Source organism: Anopheles bellator, chromosome 1 (assembly GCF_943735745.2).
Source record: "Anopheles bellator chromosome 1, idAnoBellAS_SP24_06.2, whole genome shotgun sequence".
In the NCBI taxonomy this organism is placed as follows: domain Eukaryota; kingdom Metazoa; phylum Arthropoda; class Insecta; order Diptera; family Culicidae; genus Anopheles; species Anopheles bellator.
The window spans coordinates 38,584,640-38,597,261 of NC_071285.1; the positions used below are offsets into that span (position 1 = coordinate 38,584,640).

The following is a 12,622-nucleotide window of genomic DNA, read 5'->3' on the forward strand; positions in this document are numbered from 1 at the left end:
AAACTGTACCGTGGATAACACAGCTATGCTACCTTCTACCGGATTGCTTCTTGATATAAATTAATCTTAATTGCTGATATTTTCCTTTATTGTTATGTTACCCTTTTTCTCTGTAAACATGATCGCGGTTATCGAGATTCTGCGAACCGACAACCGTGTGGGCCCTGTGAAGGCGAATCGTATTAAACAAACGTTAGAACGCACGCGTAATAAACGTTTTATTGTTTTGATTATAAATGTGCTTTAATGTCCTAATGCTTCCTATTTGGATGTGAATAATAACACCCGGTTTCTACTTAATGATAAAACTGTCATTAAACACTAATCACGGTACACAAAAAATGTGTTGATTACTACCCAAACCGTATGTTTGGTGCTCGTGTGATCCGTCTTAGCAAAGAGGCACACACCGGACCGTCCGGTACTATTGATGATCATCACATTAATCGATCTTTTTTGTTTTTTTCTTCTTTTTTCTTCTTTTTGATGCTCCTGTCAAACAAAATCCCTTTTACCTACCCAACAACAACACCATGACTTTGACGATCCAATGTCCCCCGAACAATCGATCAAAATTGTCTCCTACATCGTGTTCCCACTTTTTCTACTCCGTTTCCCCTGTCTCTCTCTCTCTCCCTGTTTCTGTTTCACTCTGTACGAAACGGAACATACTTGGGATGGCAAACCTACTTGACAAAAATGACGAATGATGACGTTGGCACTCTCTGTCTTTCTTTCCTTTCTCGTCCCGTTTCGCGCGCGCTTATACGATACACGTCCGCTGGGTTTGACGTCACCAACCAACCTATGCGTCCCTGGAAACCCCCCCTGCACCCCCGACAATCCCCGTTCCTCCTTCAATCTTCAACCTAATCGCCTTCCCCATTTACCCTCCGCACCCGAATTACTCGCACACCGGAAGGAGTTGGACATGTTGGCCGCACAACTAAATGAATTGGGCGTCTCCTCCCCGCAGCAGGCGCAACCCGAAGCGCCCCCGCGCAACAATCGGCCCCAGCAGCAGCCATCTGGAGCGGCACCTCAGGTCAGTGGTAGTGGCGGCGGCGGTGGCGGCGGCGTTGGCGGCAAGTCGCCAGCCGTCGCCCCGAACGGCAACAATAACGGTGGCAGCAGCAATGGCGCCGGCGCCGGCGCCGGAGGTAGCAGCGGCGCTGTCGGTAACATCAATAACAATAACCATCATCCGCAACCGATCAATCCGCTCGATCCGATCGAAAGCTCCGACTCGGACTCGGAACCGGAGGAACCGAACGGCCGAACACGAAACGACGGCACGCTACTCGCCAGCGATCCCCCGATGCCACTGTAAGTACTCGATTCAGCCGTTTGAAACGGATGTGGAGCGTGGTCAGTACAGAAACTGACCGCGCCCCATAAGGGGAGAGCGATGGATCTGTCTTCCTTGTGTGGATTTTGTGTGTTGGTGGCGTGTAAGTTGAGTGATAAGGACACACAATATCACACACACACACCAAACACACGCAGACACGAGCTAGAAGGGATGGCGAAAATCAAAAAAGGGATTTTATTGCTACAATCATCCAATCTGCTGCAGCAAATACCGTTCAAATCATTGTGCCAAACTCACTTTCTTCTGCTGATGACGTACGGCAACCATCAAGAGAATCAAGATCAAGAGAATGCTCAAACATTTCAACGACAAATAATGTATTGATAACAGTTTTTATCTCGGTTTTCAGTCGAACAATGCGTTATTCTTATTTTAGTTAAGCAAACGGCGATTGGTGTCCCATCACAATGTGTCGGACACAATTTGGCGTAAGAAAGTAGAAGAGTAGAGATCCTTTTATAACTACAAACAATCGTATAGCTTTTATACAATAAGTTGAAGGATTTTATCCCCCCTAAATGGTCGCTGATCTGTGGTTGATCGCATTTTTATATGTAAATTCAAAGCTAATTCCTACTGGAGTTGTATTACAATCCAAAATATCGGTTTGATTCTCTCAACCAGCGCAATGATTTGTTGTATTTGCCCTGCCCGGCTATGATGTGCTTTTCATAATGATTACGTTCAAATACTTAAAAGAAAACCATCGCAACCATCGCCCATCACTAACCAGGTATCATTGTTGTGTCTATCTTTCCCCCCTTTTTCCTAATCTGCTCGTTTCGTTTCATTATTTTTACTTTCCATCAACATAAAAACATATCCTTTTTCGTTCCACCGTTTGTCACCATCCTATCAATCGATCAATATTTTTGTTTGATCATATTCACCATTGAACCCCTTGGTTTTGGCTTTTGCACTTTTACTTTCGCCGCTTGCCACTTTCCGCTTCCACTGCACAACCGTCCTGGTTCCGTTCCGATACATCACCTGCTCGGTGCGTTCCTTCTGTCTCTATTACTGTCCCTACACTCTTCCACCACCCTTCTTTTTCGTTTTGTTTTTCGCCTCTCTGTCCTCTCTTTTTTTGTTTTTGGTTTTTGGTTCCATTATGTTCAGTCCCGAATTTTCCTATAGGACGGGCGGTTTGGGTGTGCTCAGCGAGTCCGACCAGAACAATCAGTCCTCGTCGAGTGGTGTCGGCGGCGGCGGCGGTGGTGTTGGGGCCAGCGTGCTCTCGCCCCCCGGTGGGGGCAGCGGCGGGCCTCCCAATCGGCCGTTACCACCAACACCGGACGACGACGACGCCCAAGGCGACGGGACGCTCATCAAACGGGTAAGTGTTGCGCTTCTCGAAATGTGCACACTTTTTCTCTCTCTGTCTTTTTCTACCTCTTTCTATCTCTCTCTGTATCATAAACGGTCACCAAAGTCAGCAACAGTTTGCGTCTTTCGTAATTGGTTTTTGCTGATCCTGTCGTAATTATCACCGTCGCTCCGGATCCTTAGTTTTCTTATTGATTACTCTTCCTTTTTGTCATCTGTGTCGCCATTTTGTTTTGCTTGTTTCACGAAGCAACAATTACTTTCTCACTTGTTTGTTTATCGTTTTGATGATTCTTTCTGACTTGATGTCATTTTCAAGTTTGCACTTTGAAGTTTGGCCGTGTGAGGTTTCCTTCCATTGATTTCGTATTTGGGTTTATTTTCAAATATTTTAAATTGTTTTTTTCCAACGAGCTTTATGTTGTCAGCGCGCTGTCAATTGGCTAGTTTTAATTTGGTGCTTTTGTTTTCATTTCGTTTCACACTAATTTTTGTTGCTTTCGGTTTCCACTTTCCTCTGTGCTTGCATCATCATTGCGCCATGTTGTGTTTCGTTGTTCAGGAAGATGGCAATAATTCAAGTGCCAAACGAAGCATATCCCAAAATAACACGTACCACCACCCATTGAACCTCTCTCACTTCTCGTTTAATATCGCCTTCAAGTCCTACATTTCGCGTCCGTGTTATGGTTTCTTACTTGTTTTATCACACCGTGTGATACGCATTCTGTTCGAATTTCTCGATTGCGGGAAGATTTGGCGACAAAATTTAAGCAAATCGTACTTTAGTGAGTTTTCCCCCGTTCGTTGATGGTTGCCTTTCTCTTTCTCTTTTTCTCTTTTTACATCTCTCTGTCTGACCTACCTACTCGGGGTTTAGATTTTGAGTCTGAAGTGGAAACATTTCGAACTGCAAACCGTAAACTGTTTAGTAAATTGAACTTTTATCATTTCACTTTCTGACAATAGTAATCGTAATGATAATGAGCAAGAGAGCATAGCTGTTTGGACTGCATATTACCGTTCTTTTTCCGTTTGTTGTTGTAGGTTTTCCGTACGAAAACGCGCCCGATATTAAAGTCTTGTGTTTGGGTTGCTACTTTCCTATCTTACTGCATCGCATCGTTGTTGCTCCTATTTGTGTTCCCATAGTTTCTCTTTCCTTTGTTGTGTTTTGTGCACTGAGGGCCTCTCAACCTTATCATTATTTGATTGCCTTCATTTTAGAAACTCACACAACACACACATACACACTGTATCTCTTTCTGTTTACGATGGTAGTTGCTGGCTGGTTGGTTGTGGTGTTACGTCACACTTAGTTCCGTTGGCTGTGGGTTTTTGCTGTCCTCATTCCTTTTATCCCATATTTTGTCTATCATAGGCCAACAGAATTGTCTGTTTCGTGTATATCAGGACTTGTTTTATCTACTTTGTGACGATTTGGGCGCTTCGACGATGATGAGGAAGAAACCGTCTGACAAATTGAGAGTGATGCAAAAACCTTGCCTCATTTCCTTTTGGGAGGAGCAATACAGCTAATGCCTCGCTTTCACTGACACACGATATTTCTACGCCAAAAACACAAGCAAACGCACACGTCGCAGCTATACGTCGCGCTTCTCGCCCGAGCCAGGATCGATTCCCAGGAGACACAGGTCGCAGGTCCTGCGGAATCGACTGCTATGCTATTTGTTGCAGTCTGTTTCGTTTGTATTTATTTGCAAAAGTTCTTTCTCCGCAGCACATCAGCGCAGTGTGTGCCATACAAATGGTGTAGTGGTTTGTAGCTTCGTTTCGTTTTGTTTTTTTCCGTTCATGTATGTTGCTGGTTCATTTGCGTCGATTTACGACATATTCTAATTGCCCCTTTAAGTGAATGTTTCGTTGTGTGTTGATGTGCCTGTGTAAGATTCCGCGGTTCCTCTGCGTTATCCGTAGCCATAAGTATCTCTCGATGCCGTTTAGCTTTGGATCATCCTCACAAACTCATGTACTTTGCAGTTGTTTCTATTGCATCGATAATCATTCACTGAATGTGACACGAAGTAATGGCTGTTCGTTTGGTTCCATGCATTCAAATTCCTTCACATCTCTCTTTGAAGCATATCTACCCTGAGTGTGTTGTTCTGTACTGTAAGTGGCATTAGCGTTTCAGCTTCGTCGATGAGATCGACCCTTACGAAACCGATTAGTTGTCTGTCCCGGTGGTCATTCCTCGAAATTCCTGCCCCACTTTCCGACAGGAGCAGCGCGCGGGGCCTTTGCTGCTGCTCGCGTACGCATTCTCTAAAATCGTATCCTAGTTTGTAAAATGATGTTGAACAGACAAAAAAATCCAACAAACGTTCGCCTTTCATATGCCACAAACCGTCTTAGAACTACGACAATAAGTCATCGTCGTCCATCGGCACGACCACTACTTCGTCGTCGGCGTCGACCGGCTCTACGACGCACTCCGAAAGCGACGAGGCGGTTCTGCTACGCGACTGGGACTTTGAGCGATTTTTCCCCTCCAACGAGCGGCCGAAACCTCACCAGCGCCACTCGATGTCGGACCAATCGTCCTCCTCCCCGTCCCCGGCCGACTCGAATGGGCGCCTGCGGGCCGTGGCGGCCGGTCTGCTGGGTGACAAGAAGAGCCGCAAGGAGCACGCCAACTCCACGTCGGCCAAACATTTGTCGAGCCTGGCGTACGCCGAGAAGCGCAAGGTCGAGGAGATGAACAACCGAATCCGGCTGGAGGAGCGCGTAAAGAGTGAAATCTTTGCCCGCCAAATCCACAAGGCACCGTCGCCGCCGGACAACAAAAAGTCGCCCCACGATCGGAAGCGATCGGAAGCGGCCGATCCCGCATCATCGTCGTCGTCCTCGTCGCGGCTGCCACTCAACTTTGCCCGTGCCTTCCGGCGCGAGAATTCCGATTTCTTTCCCCTCGCCAAGCGTCATTCGGCCATCCTGGGGGAAACGGGAGGTGGCAGCGGTGGCGGTGTCGGCGCCGTAGGTCTTACGGAGCTCGCTGGCCACCGAGCGATGTCTTCCGGTCAGCAGCAGCCCCAGCAACGATCCAGTGCCATCTTTTCGCGCAGCAGTCGAACCAAGTTTGAGCCCATTTTGACCAACTACTCACTTACGAATCCGTCCGGAAGCGACGACGACCGTCGCTCGTCTCCCCGCGCTACGCCGCCCCGGGCCGGGGCAATCGGAGAAGAGAACCACGCGCATCCTGCCCAACAACGGCCAGCTGGCACGGCGCAGGTCGGGGCCGCCGCCGTTGCCACGCGCAACATGGATTTCTTGCGGCCGCGTCGCGAAAAAACCGAATCCGTTATCTTCGTTCGTAACTCACCGCACCTTCGACAGCCACCGCTGCTGTTCGAGGGTCAGCAGGTAAACACACACTTACACACGCACACACAGACACCACCCATACACGGAACCGCATCTGGAGGGGTCTCAGCCACACCCGCCGAGCGTACACCACGACCCCACGAAGTAATCGGCAGAATAGTTCCATTCTGTGCAATTCCGTGTTAAGAATATGATTCCTAAGTTCGAAGCATCCTTAATATCCTTAAAATGTATCGAAGATCATTCTTTCTAAAAACCGACGACCGAAGGGGGTCGTGCTTGCAGGGTGATGTGTGTGCCAAAACCCCGCCGGACCGGTGGCGTGTTCCCTGTCCTTTCTCGAAAACTACAAATTGGAGCGAATTCCTGATCCTCGATCCCTACGCCTGTTCCCGCGGCAGCATCACCATATCCTTCCTGTTTTCTTCTTCTCCCGCGCGTTTGTATGCCATGCGCGAGCGCCACCACACGGCTGCGTGTATGTTTCTAACCCCACACAATGTCCTGTTCCCAGTAAAAAGCGACCCAACCACCCCCCAAACCCAAACCGATCTCCTCCATGTTTCGCGCATCTCAGTCAATTAATCCGCCCATTCTCAGCCACATTCGCATGCAGAACCGCGCTCTACGTTTCCGGATCCGGAAATTAGCCACTAAACCTATTGCTCGCTCCGTTAAGCAACTGAATGTGCGCTGATCGAAGGTTCACTTGTTTCTAATATTGGTCTGTGTTTGTACGCTTAAATGTTGTGTTACCCCTACGGATGTCCGAACCCTCTGGAAAATTAAAACAATGTGTGAAGAAAAAAAAAACCATTGGCATGAAACATGCTGCGAATCCCGCCATTTATGTGTGTTAATACCGTCTGTAAATAGTTGCATGTTTCGTTCAGCTGGAACTGTGTGTATACTCGTGTCACTGTGTGTCTATGTTCTCATACTATTTATGTTTAAGTAACTTTATGTTTGCGTTTACACCAATTAGTTAGTTGTGTACTCTGTATATTGTTGTATGTCACTAACATCGCGGTGTCTCATGCGTTGATCGGTCTGGCGCGTGTCAGGCACACAAACCACTAACAAAACACTGTCGGGATGTAAATTGGCCCACTCACCCAATACCAACACGCACACGTACACAGCCCTATCGAATCGTAAGGACACTTCGGCCCCCACAGGAGGAAAGCATAAACAATAATCGGTGTATCGCAGAGGAGATAGAAGAAACCTTTAAGTTGTTGGATGCGGAAACCGCGGCGCACCATTCGTATTGCTCCCGTGCCTGCTGCTCGTGTATTCACGAGCATGTTTCAACCGTAAGATCGCACACGATCACGGCAAGGATCACTTTTGGTGGGCCCTCGGGTTTGGGCCCCAGCTTTTTCCGCGTTGCGTTCACAGATTTTTCCTCAACTTAACATCTGCACAAACAATATATTCAAGTCCACAGTTCCACAAGTGTGCTTCTTGTGCGCCTTTGTATGTGTGATTCGTGTGCCGTCGTTTCACACCGCACTGGTGTGTATGTGTTTGTGTGTGTTTACTAACACCTGCAGCATTAATGCGATTTCCCCATTCGCGCCAAAGAACGCGCGCGGTGAAGATTGCACCCCGCCCGGGGATCGAAGCGCTCAAATCATCACGATTTATCGTTAACCGATTTTTAAAATAGGCCGCCCCTTGTTTTTTTTTCTCACCATTGCCCACTATTTCTGTTCCTTCTAATGCTTCTACTAGCCACACTCTCTAACTCTCGCAATTAACGATCTTTGGTTGTCAACAACAACAAAAACACATGAACACTCCTGTGTATTGTTCCCGTGAGCAAACCAAACACCGCAAAGCTTTCTCTCAGATTCGTTCCATTTCGTTTCCGTTTGCGTTCTCCGGTTCTCTTTTTTGAGTACGATTATGAGTAATAACTCTGTTTCTGTTCTGTTTCTTCAAACTCTCTTATCTTACCACTATCGTAATTGGTCGATCACGAAGCAACGAAAGAAATCTTTGTTTTTCCTAAACCTTCTCCTTCTCGTGCATTGCGTCACTAACGGTTGTATCATGTCTATCTTCCCGAAAAAAAACCACCACGGCCCGCGTACGTTCAACTCACTTCCGCTACAGAAGAACCGTTCCGGGGAGAACAGCAGCCTCGGTACACCCGGCCAGCGGACGAGCAGTGTCCTGCCGGATCTACTTAGTCAGGCATCGCCAGCGACGCCTCCCCGGCATGACAAATCGGCCAGCGAAGAGGTAGGTAACAGACAGTAGGTAGTACTATCGCGCCACCCGTGTAACACCCATACCCACACATTCATCCTCGTCCCACACACTCCCTCGTACACTCGCGCCAATCCACCCCGTATCTCGCTGTTGCACTTTCAAAGTGTGTGAAGCACATTTGCGCTGGGTGAGCAAGAGTTCCGCGCCACACGTAGCCCGCTTGGTTCCCCAAACTCCTTCATACACACAGACACACACCCACACGCTGCTTATCATCCTTACGCGGTGCCGGCTCCGAAAACAATGGCACAACACACGGGGTTTATGTGATGTTTCCCACACTGCTACATTCTTCCAAAGTTAAGAGTTTCGATTCTCGGCACTCCTAAAGTAAGTCCCTTCCTTATCAAAAGTCCTCCCCAACCGGGTTCCCAACGATATCCTTTTTCAACGGGTGGAGGAATGCGAACGATTAAAGAACTGATGGCCAGTCCGTTGTGTGAGTACCTCGGTCACCGACTAAAACTGCCTCCACTAATAAGCATGCTTCAAACTAATACGCCAACGATTACGTTTTGAGTTGCTGGATTCGTTGAATGAGAGGATTCAAACAACTGTCTTCAAACAACACAACTGCATGATGGTGTTTCCTGGAGCCCTTCGTTTACGTCCTTCACTCTCGAGCCAAGCATCCCGAGGCATTGGTGCGGTTTTGCTTAAAAAAATCCGTGACAGTCAAAGGCCCTCAACACGGTGATGCTACTTGTCAATCTCTCCCTCTGTCTCTCTGTTTCTTTCCTTCATTCTTTCTTGGTTTCGGTTGCCGATCTGATTGCTTTTAGTGCTCATCCTCATTTTAACCGCTTTTTATCATTCGACGCTTTTTGTTTTGTTTTTCGCGCCCTCCTCTCTAACACGCTTGTTTCGTTGATGTTCCTGCTCTGGTTCCTGTAGATGTATGTGAACCGCCAGAGACCGTTTCCAAATTTGAGTTTACTAATTTTATTTTCTTATTTACTTTTATTTTACAACCAAAACCACCCCAAAAAAAAACACCGCCACTCATGCCCGACCCGCCGAACCCAACCCAACCCACACCCAATCCAACAACAACAACAACAACAACAACAATCATCCGATTCCGGATTCCGAATGCAATCACAATACTAAAATTGCGCTTGCAACATTGCGCCTTGATTTGGCGAAAACAAATCAATAACCAACTAATAATAATGAATGTTTCGCGCAAACGACGAAACGGGGCGAAACGATCCGTCGAAACGATAATTGGGCCATCGCACACCCACCCACCACACATACATAAACACACACACACACAGTACCGAGCAGCCGTCAGTTCCGCCGTCGTTCAGTCGAACCACGTTCTTCCTCCCAGCAGCATGCCAAACAAATCATTCCTTGCTCAGTACAGCACCAACGGGACCGTCGCCCTCGGAGGCGGCGGTGGCGGCGCAGTGCGGGGCAGTAGCCCGGCCGGGCGCAAGAGCAACGGCTCGACCGCATCGAACTCGTCGTCCTCCCGCAACAACAGCCCCAACCACTCGATTAACACTAGACTCCTAAGCAGTAGTAGCCACAATAGTAGTAGCAGTAGCAGTGCGGCCAATCATAAAATTGTCAATAACAATCATTTACTACCTCCTCCTCCCCCGTACCATCAATACCAAATGCACCACCTTCATCACCCACCGTCGTCGTCGTCGTCGGCGGCCGCTACTCCGGTTGCTGGTGGTGGTGCGCAACTTCCGGTGTCCCCGTTCGCACTGGCACTGCAACAGAAGCAGCGCAGCTTCCTGACGTTCGGGTTCGGCGCACAGTCGGGCGGTTCGGCGGCGTCCCGGCGCGAAAGTCACGTCAACGTGAACGTCACGCCGACTTCGCACGACGCCGCCAGCGACACGCCGGAGATCCGGAAGTACAAGAAGCGCTTCAACTCGGAGATCCTGTGTGCCGCCCTGTGGGGTGTCAATCTGCTGATCGGGACCGAGAACGGGCTGATGCTGCTCGATCGGTCCGGACAGGGCAAGGTAGGTAGCGCCCCCTTGCTGCTCGTGCTGTTGCTTCTCAAGTCTCGTTATTTTAATGCCCACTCTCTTCCACAGGTCTACCAGCTCATATCCCGTCGGCGGTTCCAGCAAATGGAGGTGCTCGAGGGGCAAAACATTCTGGTGACCATATCGGGCAAGAAGAACCGCGTCCGCGTGTACTATCTGTCGTGGTTGAAGTCGAAAATCCTGCGCACCGATGGTTTGGCGGATGTAAGTCCCGTTTCCCGTACCCCGAGCTCAGCTAGCGTTACCCAAAAACTCTCTCTCTCCGTGTGTCCCTTCCAGCAACAAGTGGAACGCCGGAACGGGTGGATCAACGTCGGTGATCTGCAGGGTGCGGTGCACTTCAAGATTGTCAAGTACGAGCGGATCAAGTTTCTGGTGATCGCCCTGAAGGATTCGATCGAAATCTACGCCTGGGCTCCGAAACCGTACCACAAGTTTATGGCATTTAAGGTAAACGACTCCCCGCGGGTGCGCCAGGGCAGTGTTTCGATGGTAACCTCTTTCCGTTTCCCGCGCGCAGAGCTTCGGTGAGCTGATGCATCGTCCACTGTTGGTCGATCTGACCGTCGAGGAGCAGACGCGACTGAAGGTCATATACGGCTCGGCGGAAGGGTTCCATGCGGTCGATCTTGACTCGGCCACCGTGTACGACATCTACCTTCCCAAGCACGTAAGTCCTGTCTCGGGGTCTGTCTCGGTCACCCGGGCGTCGAATGATTCGCTGGTTTGCGCTCTTCCCCTCAGACTCAGGGTCCAATTTCGCCGCACTGCATCGTGACGCTGCCGAACTCGAACGGCATGCAGCTGCTGCTGTGCTACGACAACGAGGGCGTCTACGTCAACACGATGGGCCGGGTCTCGAAGAACATCGTGCTGCAGTGGGGCGAGATGCCGACATCCGTCGCCTACATCGGCACCGGCCAGATCATGGGCTGGGGTAACAAAGCAATCGAGGTGAGTGGCGCCGCGTCGGGCCGGGTGTTATGTGGTGGTGCCCCCGAGACTTAAACCCGTTCCTCTATCCCGCTGCAGATTCGTTCGGTCGAAACCGGCCACCTGGACGGAGTGTTTATGCACAAGAAAGCGCAACGTTTGAAGTTCCTGTGCGAGCGGAACGACAAGGTGTTCTTCAGCAGTGCCAAAGGTGGCTCCTCTTGTCAGATCTACTTCATGACGCTCAACAAGCCGGGCATGGCCAACTGGTAAACCCCGGACCGCGTCGGCAGAGGCAGTTCCGGCAGAGGAAGAGAGGGTCAACACTTTTTACTCTAGACATAGTAGCAAACATGTAAACTAATTATTAGACGGAAGTGGGGGGAACAAAGGAAAAACACCCCCTCAAACAACGCTTCGAAAGTGCTCTAAAAGAAGGTGGGGGGGGTGTACGTAGGGGGGGTGGAGTGCGTGTGGTGATCGTGAGTAGATATTACAAATATTAGACACGACGGGAGATCGTGATCGCGTGGACAAAGCGTGCTGAGAGCGAACCCGCCTTGTAAGCGCTCACAGACAGGGGCCACACCGCCTGCTTGTTGGCTCGTGCCCCGCTCGTTTGTAGTCTCGCGGCATTCCGGGCGCGTTTAGGGACACGCGCGGCCAACGCATTTTTCACCAGCCTCTCATGGGAGAACATTGAAACAATCATATTACGATGCTGCGACGCAAGCAATGGGGGGTGGGAATCGGGAATCATCGTCTTATAGGGCCGTAGGCTTCATCTGCGCACCACATAGTAGAGGGCCACCGGTAATACAGCCGTGCACACACACAGACACACAGACAAGCAGCTCATGAAGGAACACAGATAACGGCCAGCGGGCCAGGAGAACCCAATCAAAATGGGAATGTTAAAGCAGATAACGAAACAAACGAATGGCGAGAGTCATCCAGTGAGACAGAGATAGAGAGAGAGAGAGAGAGAGCCAGGAAGGGGTGCAATTGCTTTTCAGTTCTTAATCCTTCAACTATTCCCCCTGGCAAACGGCTAGGGAGTCTCTCTCTCTCTTTTCTCTCTCTCCTCCTGTTCGTGAAGCATTTCTTATCTTTTTAAGCGTTTAATAGTAGCAACGACTTCATTTTCTATTTTTATATAATCCCCCGCAGTTTCGTTCATGATTTATGATTTAGGCTTATAATGTCTCTTCTTCATTCTGTCGTGTATGATCGGCGAACGCTTATGCCAACGTTAGTATACTGTGACGACTCCCTGCCATCGTGTGCGAATGCCGTTATGCAACTGGACCCTACAGGACTTATATATCGGCCGTTTCAAGCGTACGTA

At 49.4% G+C, this 12,622-nt stretch overlaps 1 protein-coding gene across 1 annotated transcript in view; it reads left to right on the forward strand.

Moving 5' to 3' along the window:
* The window catches only part of LOC131205706 (serine/threonine-protein kinase mig-15), a 32,870-nt gene extending 21,234 nt beyond the window's left edge, over positions 1 to 11,636 (forward strand). The window contains exons 9-18 of the mRNA XM_058197920.1: positions 923 to 1,326; positions 2,492 to 2,708; positions 5,075 to 6,085; positions 8,168 to 8,296; positions 9,607 to 10,314; positions 10,390 to 10,545; positions 10,621 to 10,791; positions 10,862 to 11,011; positions 11,086 to 11,295; positions 11,374 to 11,636. Of these exons, the coding sequence (XP_058053903.1) occupies positions 923 to 1,326; positions 2,492 to 2,708; positions 5,075 to 6,085; positions 8,168 to 8,296; positions 9,607 to 10,314; positions 10,390 to 10,545; positions 10,621 to 10,791; positions 10,862 to 11,011; positions 11,086 to 11,295; positions 11,374 to 11,547 (3,330 nt within the window). The 3' untranslated portion in view covers positions 11,548 to 11,636. The remainder of the gene's footprint in view (positions 1 to 922; positions 1,327 to 2,491; positions 2,709 to 5,074; positions 6,086 to 8,167; positions 8,297 to 9,606; positions 10,315 to 10,389; positions 10,546 to 10,620; positions 10,792 to 10,861; positions 11,012 to 11,085; positions 11,296 to 11,373) is intronic.
* Positions 11,637 to 12,622: the final 986 nt, after the last annotated feature.